At 43.3% G+C, this 14,185-nt stretch overlaps 1 protein-coding gene across 2 annotated transcripts in view; it reads left to right on the top strand.

Moving 5' to 3' along the window:
• METTL9 (methyltransferase like 9) overlaps nt 1-14,185 on the top strand; it is a 51,112-nt gene that overhangs the window by 16,241 nt on the left and 20,686 nt on the right. For both annotated transcript variants that reach the window (XM_014447510.2, XM_014447509.2), the window contains exons 2-3: nt 2,647-2,837; nt 11,348-11,557. In XM_014447510.2, the coding sequence (XP_014302996.1) occupies nt 2,647-2,837; nt 11,348-11,557 (401 nt within the window). The remainder of the gene's footprint in view (nt 1-2,646; nt 2,838-11,347; nt 11,558-14,185) is intronic.

Genomic DNA, 14,185 nt, shown 5'->3' with positions numbered 1-14,185 from the left:
AGGGTCTGGAGCAGGGGTCCTCAAACTACGGCCCGCGGGCCACATGCAAATACAAATATTGTATTTGTTCCCGTTTTGTTTTTTTACTTCAAAATAAGATATGTGCAGTGTGCATAGGAATTTGTTCATAGTTGTTTTTTTTAAAACTATAGTCCGGCCCTCCAACGGTCTGAGGGACAATGAACTGGCCCCCTGTTTAAAAAGTTTGAGGACCCCTGGTCTGGAGGGACAAGCACTTCAACCCTTGTCTTTAAAGAGAGAGCTTTACTCCTGCAGCACGTTTTGTTCAGTAAGCAGTTTCTTTTCTGAAAGATGCATGTAGCAGTAAAGGTTTAACCATATGTGCTAATGTTGATGAATTGAGAACTGTTAAAAGGAGTTTTCCTTTTGGCATTTGCAGTTAATAGTGCTACTTCTTGCTTAGTTCTGGAAGTCAGAGTCAATTGTTTTAGTTTTCCATTTATAAGTGGATGCAAGGAATGGTTATCTTAGTCCTACAGTTTTATCTGAAGGATTTTTTGTCCACATTAATAGAATGTACCTGATTGCCTATTACCAAGGAGATGGCTTTCATCTTGATTAGTCATTTCAGAGAACAATCTATACTAATAAAAGGGTAATATGTTAATTAGACCGGACATCTTCCGGACATCCTTCTGGACATCCTTCTGGACAGAGCCATGGTGGCAGGGCCAAGGCAGAGGCAGTTAGGGGCGATCAGGCTGGCAGGGGAGAGCAGTTAGGGGCGATTAGGCTGGTAGGGGAGGGCAGTTAGGGGTGACCAGGCTGGCAGGGGAGGGCAGTTAGAGGTGACCAGGCCAGCAGGGGAGGACAGTTAGGGGCATCAGGCAGGCAGGCAGAGTGGTTAGGTGTGATCAGGCAGGCAGGCAGGTGAGCGGTTAGGAGACAGCAGTCCTGGATTGCGAGAGGGATGTCCGATTGCTGGTTTATGCCCCAGTCGGACATCCCCCGAGGGGTCCCGGATTGGAAAGGGTGCAGGCTGGGCTTAAGGGACCCCCTCCCACCCCACCCGTGCACAAATTCTGTGCACCGGGCCTCTAGTAAATAAATAAATGTCAGAGTGGCATTAGTGTTACAGAGTTCAGAATGTGCATCAGGAGGCCATGAGGATAAAAGAAAACAGTTTATGACCTGCACTGGGCATCCCTTAAGGCACAGTGAATATTAAGAACTAGTTAGTGATTAAGGATGAACATTTTAGACCAAGGAAAAAAGTGAATGTAAGTAGCTTCAGAGCTTGTCATATTGAGTGGTAAAAACAAAACTCATCTTCCAAGTGCAAGCAGTCTTGATAACAGTGTTTAAATGGTAAATTAACACAAATCAGTCAACAGTTGGAAAGATTTGGGTTATCCAGTTCGGGGTACAGGATTTGTAAAAAGATTAGGTAGTCTTTGAAACTTTTGTGCCTATTTGCTTGTTTGTATTGGTTTATAACTACCCAAGAGTTCATTCAATATTTAGCAAGATTAGGATAACTATAAAATTGGTCCACCAACTGTGCAAGCAGTTATGGAACATCTACAGCTGGTAAATAGTCATATTTGTTAGGGGAAATACATTATTTTTGGCTCCTTATTGGGAAACAATGGATTATCTTTTTTAGTACATAATGGATTAATAGTAATGGGTTGTGTCATTGTACTTAATGGGCTTACTGTTATTTATCAGGCCATTAGAGGAATCTCATTGCTATTATTATTCAGAATTCTCCTGTGTGTCTAGTCCTAGACTGAGGTTTTGTCTGCATTACCTTATTTAATCCCCTCAGTACGAGGACAGATACTAGTAGCATTTCTAGTCTGCAGATGAATGAATAGAGGCTCAGAGATTAAGTGAGTTGTCTGAGATCATACAAAAATGGCAGAGCCAGCCATGCCCAGTGTTGGTTGGGCATTGTCCTGTGGTTGCCGATTTGGGTTCCCAGTCAGAGGCTCGATCCCTGGTAAGGGGCATGTAGGAGGCAGCAGGCCATCAATGTTTTGCTCTCACATTGATGTTTCTCTCTCCCTGCCTCTCTCACTTTCCCTTCTCTCCCTTGAAATCAATTAAAAAAAAAAAAAAAAAGAATGGCAGAGCCTGTCTGTTCCCCCTTCTCTGGTTCACGAACGCTAAATGCAAATGGAAACACTTATTGTGGAAGATTAAATTTCAGACACAGTTAAAATTCTTGAATTTTGTTCTGAAAAGTATATTCCTGGAAATCTGATTCTTAGCACGTGATTACTTTGTCTTCTTATTGATCACAGTGTGGCCTTGAGTAAGTTCATAATCTTTCTCAAGCACATCTTGCCCTGTCTGTAAGAATGTCTTATGATCTGGTAAAGCACACTCAATATTTTAGTAGAGTGTATGTAGCCCACAGGAAGAAAAGGCAGCATAATCTGGTCTCTAGAGGGTTAAATGTTGCTGCTTATTCTGCCATTGATTTGTTGGTGGTTTTGAGTTAAATGAGTTAAATCATTGCTTCAGGTGACTGTTCTCTTACCTGAGAACAAGGCTCACAGAGCTGGTTATGGCTTCTGCGCTGCATCCCAGTGCAGGAGAGGCCAGCAGAGTTTTCCCTAATCTCAGAGTCCAGAGGGTACAGTTGTGTGTTTTCATTTTCTTCTTCTTTTTTTTTAGTGGTACGAGTGCAACAGAGAGAAATTATGCGAATCACTCCAGGCTGTGTTTGTTCAGAGTTACCTCGATCAAGGAACACAGATCTTCTTAAACAACAGCATTGAGAAATCGGGCTGGCTGTTTATCCAACTGTACCACTCCTTTGTGTCATCTGTTTTTAGTCTGTTTATGTCTAGAACATCTATCAATGGGTAAGTGAATCTTGGATGTTTTTTCTTTACCCTTATGTTTAAAAAAAAGAAAAAGAAAAGGAAAAGAGATCTTGTTCAGGTTGTTGACCACCTCGGCAGTGAGTCAAAATCCTTGGCACTAGATCCAGTGTCTCAGCCCTGTTTTTCAAGTTCACCACAACTTGATAGACAGCCTCATTTGTCTTCGTCTGCGTTTCTCCACTGGGAAGGACTGAGAGCAGTGGTTCCCAACTTTGATGTCCGCAGGAATCACCTGGGATCTGGTTAAAATGCAAAATCGGAGTCAGTAGGTCTTGGGTGGGGCCTGAGATTCTGCATTTCTAATGGGTGATGTTGTTGCTGCTGATGAAGCGGGGGTAGCACGATACTTGACCCCAACCCCTTGCCATGGAAGGGCTGAGGAGTCAGATCTGGGCCTTAAGCACATGTCCCAGGAGCAAGTTTTTGGGGTCATCTGATTCACCCCAACCCATGGGTGATGGCTTCTTTCAAGTGAACGGTCCTGTATCTGTTCTTACATAATGTCTAGGCTCAGCAGACTTTTGTAAACTTATTATGGAATTCTCTATTCCTAGAGTGGTTCTCTCATTTAAATTTATGGGGGAAAAGCTTAGGAATGTTTTTTATCCTTTCTTGGCCACATTTTCAAACATCCCAACGCCCAAGAATCCAGAACACCAAGGAGAAAAGCCTGTGGGACCATTTAAAGCCGCTGGTTTTTTATGGTTGTTTTTTCCCCACTGAGGTTTGGAGCCAGCTTCTACTGAGTGTCTGCATCCCCAGTCTATCATCTGGTCCTTAAATATGTTTTTAGGCACCTTGAGTCATTTCTCAAGATTTCTTACTTGGTTTTCTTCATTGCTTATGTGCAATTGGCTAAGTTTGCTTCAGCAAACAGTTGTTATTTTTGTATTGGTAGTTGAATTTCTACAATGCGGTCTGACATTTTGTTTCTCAAATTGGCTTCATTGAATTTCTGTTCTATTCCATTTATCTTTTCATTGAAAAGCAGAGAAGTCACTATAGCAGTGATTTTTAACCTTTTTGGGGCCCTGTACCTCTTTGAAAGCTATAAAAGGTAGGAATCCTCTTTTCATTGTCCTTAAATTCAACATTTTGCATGTAATTTGGGGAAATTTAAAACTCTGAGCTACTTCCCCCTACCTCTACCCCATTGGACTCTGCTTAAAATTCCTTGCATGTGGAACTTCACGGTTTGGTCAAAGTGAGGGAGTGCAGTTAATAAATCCTTTTTGGCTTCCCTTATTTGCAGCTCTTAGCCTTCTTTTTAACCCTCATCCCTTCCCTACTCAAAACAAAAACCACTCTTGCCCTGTGTCCTTATTCTCAGCTGAAAGCTTACTTTTAGTCCCTTGGTACTTCCATCCGTTGTAGTGCTAGATTGTTACTGTGAGTGGGTATCTCTCTCAGAAACAATTACTATGGCACCTTCTTGAATTAAGATGAGATGCTTATCAGCCTTCCTTTGTAATGGAAGGGGAAGGCCAGGTAAGGAGAGACTTGGTGGCTGTGTTGGTGTTGATTTTATAAGGAAGATGTTTATAAGGAGGCACACCTCCTCTGCAGATTCTGGAGTCTAGAAGGGACTTAGATTGTGACCAGAGAACCTAGGATGCTTATTCAACACTTAAAAAAAAAAAATCACATGGACATCACTAACTTTGGGGATTAAAGGCAAATTAGAGAGCCAGACCTCTCCATGGCATGTATTTGCTGGAAACCTGGGTTGAGCTAGGTCAGTGTCTCGACATTTTAAGTGGGATAATTCTTCATTGTGTGGGACTGTCCCACACATTGCAGGAAGTCTGGTCTTGTCCACTTCCTTCTCCCAATGACCCTTGGAGGGTAAAGTTTGTCTTGGTTGAGAAACACTGGGCTCAATGAATTTTGATTTCTTTTTCACAGTTTTAATCTTTTTGTGGAGCCTCAGTTGGTCATGATCTTTGGAAGTAGGGCAGTGCTTCTCTCTCTGGTGCCTTTTTTTAGATGTAGACCAGTGAGGTGACCTCCTGAGCTCTGACCTCAGATGACCTCAAGCTCTAGAATTTTATGATTATCTGTTAAGGTTTGCTGCATCCTAAGGAGATGGAACCATGTTGTTTTATAACTGGAAACATTTAAGCCAAAGAACTATTTTGCAATTGACTTTTGGTCCTTTGCAAGTCAGCACTACCCCTGGCCACATGTAGCCCCAGCCCTGCTGCTGCGACCTCGGCAACCTCCTTTCTCTGACAGGTTACTTTGTGTAGCTATTTCAATTCCTTTTCTCAGGTTTGCTCTTTGCAGCCTGTTTTCCCACTAGAACATGTGAACAATTGACAATTAAAAACAACTTGTCTTAGATAAAATGGTGTAGAAAAATGGCGGCAGAGTAAGTGGATGCTACACAGACATGCTCCCAAGACCGACTGGAATTACAACTAAAATAAAAAATAAAACATCCTGAATAATCAACTGAAGACTAGCTGGAGAGAACCCTGATAACCAAGGCGGGAATGTGGAGACCACATAGAGGCTGGTAGGAAGGGCGGAGGCATGAAAGGGCTGGATGGGCTTCCACAGACAGCAGCTGAAGCTTTGGAAAGGTACCTCAGCTGTGGGGGGTTTGCCACTGAGAGCTTTGGGATCTAATCCCCAAGCTGGTACCCCCAGCAGAGAGCTCCAGAACTGAGAAAGGTGCTCACATCACATCTGGCTGTGAAAAGTAGCAGGGTTGCTATCTGCCAGGAAAGATGACTGGAAATGCAGACACCCTCTTAAAGGACTTACACACAAAATTCCATGTGCAAACACTCACCGTGTGCTCTGGCAGAGGGAGGGCAGACTGGACTGTAGCTATGTGAGCAGAAGCCAGGGTTGGGGCCTTTAGGATTAGAAGGCAGACACCCTGGTTTCCTGGGCTGAGTCATTCTCTCACGCTGTGGAGGTTATCTTTCTCAGGCAGACATTTGCTATCCAGGCGGTTTTGCTTGGGAAGACAGTTGACCCACCCTATTGGAAAGCACCTTGCCCCTTGGTGTGGAGTTTCTGAGACCCATTAAGAGACTGAGAATAACAATTAGCCTCCAGTAGAAGCAGTTTTCCCACCCTGTTGGAAAAACTCTTGTCACATGTGTGGACGATGGCCTGAGGGGTACTCAAGACTGAATCCAATCAGTCTGCAGGCAGAGGCGATCTCTGGAGGATTTGAGTCTTTGTCTGATCTAATTAGTCAGAAACAGCATTTGACACTATCCTGCACTAAAGATTGAGAGGCGTGGCAGATCTACCTAATACATAGTCACAAACCCAAACAGGCAGCCAAAATGAGGAGACAAAACAACAACCCCCAAATGAGAGAACAGAGAATTCTTCAGAAGAAGAGATAAATGAAATGGAGATAAGAAATTTATCTATATACTAGTAGAGTTCAGATAATGATGGTAAAGATGCTCAACAGTATGAGAAAAAGATATCCTGTCTAATAATAGACAAACATGGTAATTAACCATACCTCCGCTACGCTTCCCATTGGCTAATCAGGGTGATATGCAAATTAACTGCCAACAAAGATGGCGGCCGGCAGCCAGGCAGCTGAAGCGAACAGGAGGCTTGGTTGCTCCAGTGATGGAGGAAGCCAAGGTTCCCCGCCTGCCGCAGCCGGGCTCTGAGCTCCAGTCTATGCAACAATGTTGCAATTATAGAAGCTAAACAAACCCCAGAAACCTGCTTTCAGCCAGCCGGCCTTGGAGCTGGAGCCGCAACAAAGTTTCAATTACAGAAGGTAAATAAATCCCAGAATAAAAAAAAAGAAAAGAAAAAAAGGAGAGACTGGGAGCTTCAGTTGCAGGCTTGGCCTGCCTGAAAACAGCCCTCAGCCCCTCATCCAGGCTGGCCAGGCACCCAGTGGGGACCCCCACCCTGAAGGGGGTGCAGGCAGCCTGAAAACAGCCATCAGCCCCTCATCCAGGCTGGCCAGGCACCCCAGTGGGGACCTCCACCCTGATCCGGGACACCATTCAGGGCAAACCAGCTGACCCCCACCTGTGCACCAGGCCTCTATCCTATATAGTAAAAGGGTAATATGCAAACTGACCCTAACAGCAGAAAGACTGGGAATGACTGGTCACTATGACACACCCTGACCACCAGGAGGCAGACGCTCAATGCAAGAGCTGCCCTCTGGTGGTCTGTGAGCTCCCACATGGAGGAGCTCTGCTCAGCCACAATCCAGGCTGATGGCTGCCAGTACAGCGGTGGTGGTGGGAGCCTCTCCCACCTCCTCAGCAGCGCTAAGGATGTCCGACTGCAGCTTAGGTCTGCTCCCCGTTGGCAAGTGGACATCCCCCGAGGGCTGCCGGGCTGCCAGAGGGATGTCTGACTGCCAGCTTAGGCCCAATCCCCCAGGGAGCAGACCTAAGCCAGCAGGTGGTCATCTCCGGAAGGGTCCCAGACTGCGAGAGGGCACAGGCTGGGCTGAGGGACCACCCTCCCCCCCCCCCCAGTGCACAAATTTTTGTGCACCGGGCCTCTAGTAGTAACTATAAAAACGGAAATAAAGAATGACACAGCACAAGTAAAGAACACATTGGAAGGATACACAGCAGATTGGGGGAAGCTGAGGATAGGATCAGTGATTTAGAAGACAGGGTAGAAAAACAACTTGTCTTAAAAGAAGAAATAAAAGACATTCAAATTGGAAAGAAGGAAGTAAAACTCTCATTATTCGCAGATGACATGATATTGTACGTAGAAAACCCTAAAGACTCCATCAAAAAACTGCTAGATTGAATAGATGAATTCAGAAATGTAGCAGGATACAAAATTAACACCCCAGAATCCATAACATTTTTATATACCAATAATGAACTCTCAGAAAGAGAAACTAAGAAAATAATCTCCTTTACCATTGCAACAAAAAAATTCAATACTTAGGAATAAACTTAACCAAGGAGGTATAAGACCTGTACTCTGAAAACTACAAGATGTTAAAAAAAGAGATGGAGGAAGATACAAACAAGTGGAAGAAAATACCATGTTCATGGATTGGTAGAATCAACATCATTAAAATGTCCATACTACCCAAAGCAATCTACAGACTCAATTCAGTCCCCATTAAAATACCAATGGCATATTTCACAGACCTACAACAAACACTCCAAAAATTTATATGGAACTCAAGAAGACCCCGAATAGCTGCAAGAATCTTGAGAAAGAAGAACAAAGTTGCAGGAATCACAATATCAGATATCAAGTTATACTACAAAGCTACTGTGCTCAAAATAGCCTGGTACTGGCACAAGAACAGCCAGATAGATCAATGGAACAGAACAGAGAACCCAGAAATTGATCCAAGACACTGTGCTCTATTAATATTTGACAAAGGAGGCATGAGCATACAATGATGCAGAGACAGTCTCTTCACTAAATGGAGTTGGGAAAATTGGACAGGTCCATGCAAAAAAATGAAACTAGACCACCAACTTACACCCTACACAAAAATAAACTCAAAATGAATAAAAGACTTACATGTAAGATATGAAACCATAAAAGTCCTAGAAGAAACCATAGGCACCAAAATCTCAGACATTTCTCATAGCAATATGTTTACCGATACTCCTCCTAGGACAATGGAAACTAAGGAGAAAATAAACAAATGGGACTACATCGAAATAACAAGCTTCTGCACAGCAAAAGAACTCATCAAAAAAATAACAAGAGAGGCCACTACATGGGAGAACATATTAGCCAATGATACATCCGATAAGGAGTTAATCTCCAAAATATATAGGGAACTCATACCACTGAACAAAAGGAAGATAAACAATCCAATTAAAAAATGGGCAAAGGACCTAAATAGATACTTCTTCAAAGTGGAATGCAGAAAGCCAAGAGACATATGAAAAAATGCTCCAAGTCACTAATCATCTCAGAGATGCAAATCAAAATGACAATGAGATATCACCTAACACTTGTGAGAATGGTTACCATCAACAAACTACAAGTATTGGCGAGGTTGTGGATAAAAGGGAACCCTAGTGCACTGCTGGTGGGAATGTAGACTGGTGCAGCCATTACGGAAAACAGTATGGCGTTTCCTCAAAAAATTAAAAGTGGAACCCCCATTTGATCCAGTAATCCCAATTCCGGTAATATATCCTAAGAAACCTGAAACACCAATCAGAAAGGACATATGCACCCCTATGTTCATAGCAGCACAATTTACAATAGCTAAGATTTGGAAACAGCCTAAGTGCCCATCAGCAGATGAGTGGATTAAAAAACTGTGGCACATCTACACAATGGAATACTATGCTGCTGTAAAAAAGAAAGAACTCTTACCATTTGCAACAGCATGGATTGACCTGGAGAGCATTATGCTAAGTGAAATAAACCAGTCAGAGAAAGATAAGTATCACATGACCTCACTCATATGTGGAATCTAATGAACCAAATAAGCTGATGAACAAAAATAGATCCAGAGACATAGAAGCATGAACAGACTGTTGAACCTCAGAGGGATGGTAGGGGAGGGTGGTTGGGAAGAGATCAACCAGTGAACTTGTATGCATATATGCTTAACCTGTGGACACAGATAATGGGATAGTGATGGTTTGGGGGCGGACAGGAGTGGGCTGGGAGAGGTTAACGGGGAAAAAAGGGACCTATGTAATACTTTCAGTAATAAAGATTAAGAAAAAAGAAAGAAAGAAGAAATAGTAAAAACAACTTGTCTTGCCCCGGCTGGGTGGCTCATTTGGTTGGGAGTATTGTCCCATACACCAAAAGGTTCTATTCCCGGACAGGGCACATTCCTAATTTGTGGGTTTGATTCCCTGGTCCGGTCATCTAGAGGAGGCAACTGATCAATGTTTCTCTCTTACATCTCTTTCTCTCACTCTCAAAATCAATGGAAAAATAAAATTAAACTTTAAATTTAAAAACGTGTCTTTCCAGGATACTGTTTTCTCTAGTCAGCAGTTTTTGTGAGCCGCATCATCTTTCCTCTCTGACCCCCCACCTCATTTTTTAACATTTCTGTGGGGCGGGAGATTTATTGGTCAAACAATATTAGATTTGGTTAAACTCTCCTATGGCCTCAGTAGGAAAATGGGAGGGGGAGTTTGTTATATGCACTCCACAGCTAATATTTTTTCCTGAAACGGGTCTTAGCAGGAGCACCAAGTTGCCCGCATCTTTCCAGTCCCTGTATAACAAATGTATTGTGCCTCATGGCATTTCCAGAAAGTGCCAGTGCAGGGCAGAGTTCCTGCTGTCTCTTAGCCCGGTGGCTTTCAGACTGGCTCCCAGGGCCGAGGCGGAAGTGGCTCCGGAGCTGTTGACTGTACAGAAAGGCCCTTGGGGTGCCCAGATCGCACTCCAGCTGGCTCCCGGATCGTTGTGCACTGTCTATGGGTTCCACTTCATGTAACGTGTGAGGTCCCTGCGCTAGACCAGCCATGATTTGAGAGCCAGAAAACCAGTTCTGATTGGAGTTGTTATTTCCACGAAGCTTCTGGAGGCTTGGCGTGAGCTGTGCCTTCTTTCCAGGATTTGTTGTTTCCCCTTAACGCCTCAGTCTGTTTTCCAAAGGCATTCCTGTGATTTTGAGTGTTTCTTTAGGATCCTTAGAAATAATAGGCCCCACCAATTGTATATAAATTGACACGAGTATGAATCTACTTTCTTAATGCAAATTAACTGATATCACAAGGACCACTCTTTTTCTCTTTTGTCTTAAATCATACTACAACTATTTTTTCTTACTATTTTAGTTTCATAAAGGCTTCTTTTTCATATTTGGTGTTTCTGCTTCGTATTGTTGGCTAGTGCTGTGGCCTGTTTCTGTTGGTCTGCCATCTTTTTAACCTGATAAACATGTGTATGGTTACTCCTTCCATCTCCTTCCTATTTTGACATAAATTTTTCACATTCATCTTTTCTTAGTCATTTTTTCCTTCTCTTTCCTTCCCCTCTCATTCTTTTCCGTTTCCATCTTTTTTTTTTAAAGATATTTTTATTGATTTTAGAGAGGAAGCGAGAGGGAGAGAGATAAAACATCAATGATGTGAGAATCATTGATTGGCTGCCTCTTGCATGCCCCCTACTGGGGATCGAGCCTGCAACCCAGGCATGTGCCCTTGACCGGAATCGAACCTGGGACCCTTTAGTCTGCAGGCGGACACTATCCACTGAGCCAAACCAGCTAGGGCCTCCCTTTCATCTTTTATTCCTCTCCATGTCCCACTCCTTTTGGGTTGTTATTTGCAACCTCAAAGACAAATGATGCTACCTGGAGGTATTTCCTTATTTTACTAACATTGTTTTTTGACCATGATATAAATCATATAAAATATTATATATATTTTAATCACATAATCATATAAAACTAAACATTTTGTAAGTTCAAAGAGCTGTTGGTGCTGAGTCTCCACAGCCGCTCTGTGTGTGTATGTGTATGGGCAGTGCTTACCTGTGTTGACTCTTCCATGTTGTCCTTTCTTTTCCAGGTTGCTCGGAAGAGGCTCAATGTTTGTGTTTTCCCCAGATCAGTTTCAGAGACTGCTTAGAATTAACCCTGACTGGAAAACCCATAGACTTCTCGACTTAGGTGCTGGAGATGGAGAAGTCACAAAAATCATGAGCCCGCATTTTGAAGAAATTTATGCCACTGAGCTGTCTGAAACGATGATATGGCAGCTTCAGAAGAAGAAATACAGGTATAACTTTTAGACATGATTTGGGCTAGTTTTCTTGATTTTAGGTGTATTTCTTCTTGACAGCATATTATTTAAAGGATATGAATCAGAAACAATTTTCCATGATTAAGAACTAAAAAGAACAGCTTTCCACATTACAGTGAAGTGGACTTGAGAGAGAAGTCCTCTTTCCTTGGCAGAGTTGGGACTACTGGGCGGGAGAGAGCAGGTGGGAGCCATTCTGGAGAGAGATCAGATGTAGGGGCTCATTCCCTGGTTAGAATCTGGCATTCTGAAATATTTTAGTGAAAAAAAAATTTATTGTAAAAATATATAACGTAGAATTTACTGTTCTATTCATTCCTAAGTGTATAGTTCAGTGGTGTTACGCACATTCACATTGTTGTGTAACCATCCAGAGCCTTTTCATTTTCTCAAGCTGGCTCATGCCCATTAAACACTCCTTCTCCCCATCCCTTGGCAGCCACTATTCTACTTTCTGTCTCTAGAAGTTTGACTATTCTAGGTACCTCAAATAAAAGGAATCCTACCGTATTTGTTCTTTTGTGACTGGCTTATTTCACTTAAAATAGTACCTTCAGAGTTCATCCATGTTGTAGCGGGTGTCAGAAATCTCTCCTTTTGCATCCCTTCATCTGTCATGGCCACTTGGGCTGTTCCTACCTTTTAGCTGTTGTGAGTAATGCTGCTGTGAACCTGGGTGTACACATACCTGTTAGAGTCCCTGCTTTCACTTCTTTTGTGTATATACCCAGTGGAATTGTTGGGTCATATGGTAATTCTGTGTTTAACTTTTTTAAGAAAGACATGTTTTTACTGATTTTTACAGAGAGGAAGGAAGAGGGAGAGGGAGGGAGGGAGGGAGGGAGAGAGAGAGAGAGAGAGAGAGAGAGAGAGAAACATCCATGTAAGAGAGAAACATCGATCGGTTGCCTCCTGCATGCGCCCCAACCAACCTGGGATTGAGCCTGCAACCTCAGCATGTGCCCTGACTAGGAATCGAACCGTGATCTCCTGGTTCATCGGTCAATGCTCAACCACTGAGCAACACCGGCTGCTGTTTAACTTTCTAAGGAAATTTTTCCCATAGCAGCTACACCATTTTATAGCAGTGTACAAGAGTTTCAGTTTCTCTACATCTTCGCCAATACTTATTTTCTTTCTTTCCCTTCCTCCTTTCCTTTCCCTCCCTCCCTTCCTTTCCCTCCCTCCCTCCGTCCCTCCCTCCCTCCCTTCCTTCCTTCCTTCCTTCCCTTCTTCCCTTACTTCTCCCCTTCCTTCCTTCCTTCCTTCCTTCCTTCCTTCCTTCCTTCCTTCCTTCCTTCCTTCCTTCCTTCCTTCCATAGCCATCCTAATGAGTATGAAGTGTCAAATCTTGGTTTTGAGACCATCCATTGCTTGAGAGACTTAGGAAGAAGGCTCTTCTTTGCTCAGTATGGGTTCTGTTGAGTGGGAGAAAAGGGGGCTGAGTTTAGAATGGGGAGGTGGGAAGTGGGGGGAACCTAAGAGAAGCTGGGCTTCGCCTTAGAAAGGAGAAAGAATTACATACTCACTTTTCTATCCACCTAAGTTTCTGCTTATACAGTGTGTCAGCGTAGCTCCTGGAGCAGGACAAAACAGCTCCTAGAATACTGGCAAACACAGAGATATTTAGCCTAGGAGACCACGTAGGAAAGGGTGGAAGGGAAGTTACTGCAAACAGATATCTAATGGGATTTTTCATGGAAGGATGGAGCACGTGTGTGTATGATCCGGCACAACTGGGCCTTAGAAGTTGAATTAGAGGTCAGGGAGATTGACCTTCCTCCCAGCTCCAGCATCCAAGGCCTTGTCATCCTCAGTGTTTAAAAAGCGGTAGGGATGTCACAGGACTGACTTGTAAGACCTCCCTTAGCTCCAGCTATTTGTCTCTGATAAATCCTCCTGGGTCTATTAATTAAACCATATTCCTTCAGTTAGAAATTAATTTACCATTTCAAGTGTCTGACCTTTGTTATAACAGTAGCTTAAGTCATGCTGAATTCCTAATCTGACTCTCTGTCCACTTTTAAAAAAATCTGTGTTTTGAAAGTGAGTGTGGGAAGCAAAGTGAGTTTTCGCCAAGCAGCCCTCAAGATATGTTTAGAATTTTCTAGGTTATCTCTGCTATATCTGCTCAGCATTATGAAAGACTTGTTCACCAGACTCCTTTTTCTTAAATCCTCACCCGTGGCCATGTTCATTGATCCTTAGAGAAAGACTGAGAGAGAAACATCGATTGGTTGCCTCCCGCACATGCTCCAACAGGGGATTGGACCTATGTATGTGCCCTGACCGGGAGTTGAACCTGCAACCTTTGGTGTATGGGACGACGCTCCAACCAACTGAGCCACCTGGCGAGGGCTGGGGATCCTTTTCCTGTCTGTTCTAACAGGCAGCGCCTACCACATTCTGATTGCTATAACCAAGTAGGAGTGAAGAAGATATAAAATGCCGTGATGGTGTGGCTGAAAAAGACTCTTGATATAAGATCTCCCCCTTTCGATGGATAAACATTGTAAAGCACTAGGAGTGTTGTTTGAGAAAAAGAGGACAGGGGAGAGGGAGAGATTGAGGGCTGTGGTAGTGTGTGGACTGTGCTCTGCGTGA

The sequence above is a fragment of the Myotis lucifugus genome, unplaced genomic scaffold (assembly GCF_000147115.1).
Source record: "Myotis lucifugus unplaced genomic scaffold, Myoluc2.0 scaffold_669, whole genome shotgun sequence".
Lineage (NCBI taxonomy): Eukaryota > Metazoa > Chordata > Mammalia > Chiroptera > Vespertilionidae > Myotis > Myotis lucifugus.
Note: the sequence above shows the minus strand (reverse complement) of the source record. Positions and strands in the feature narration are given on the sequence as shown.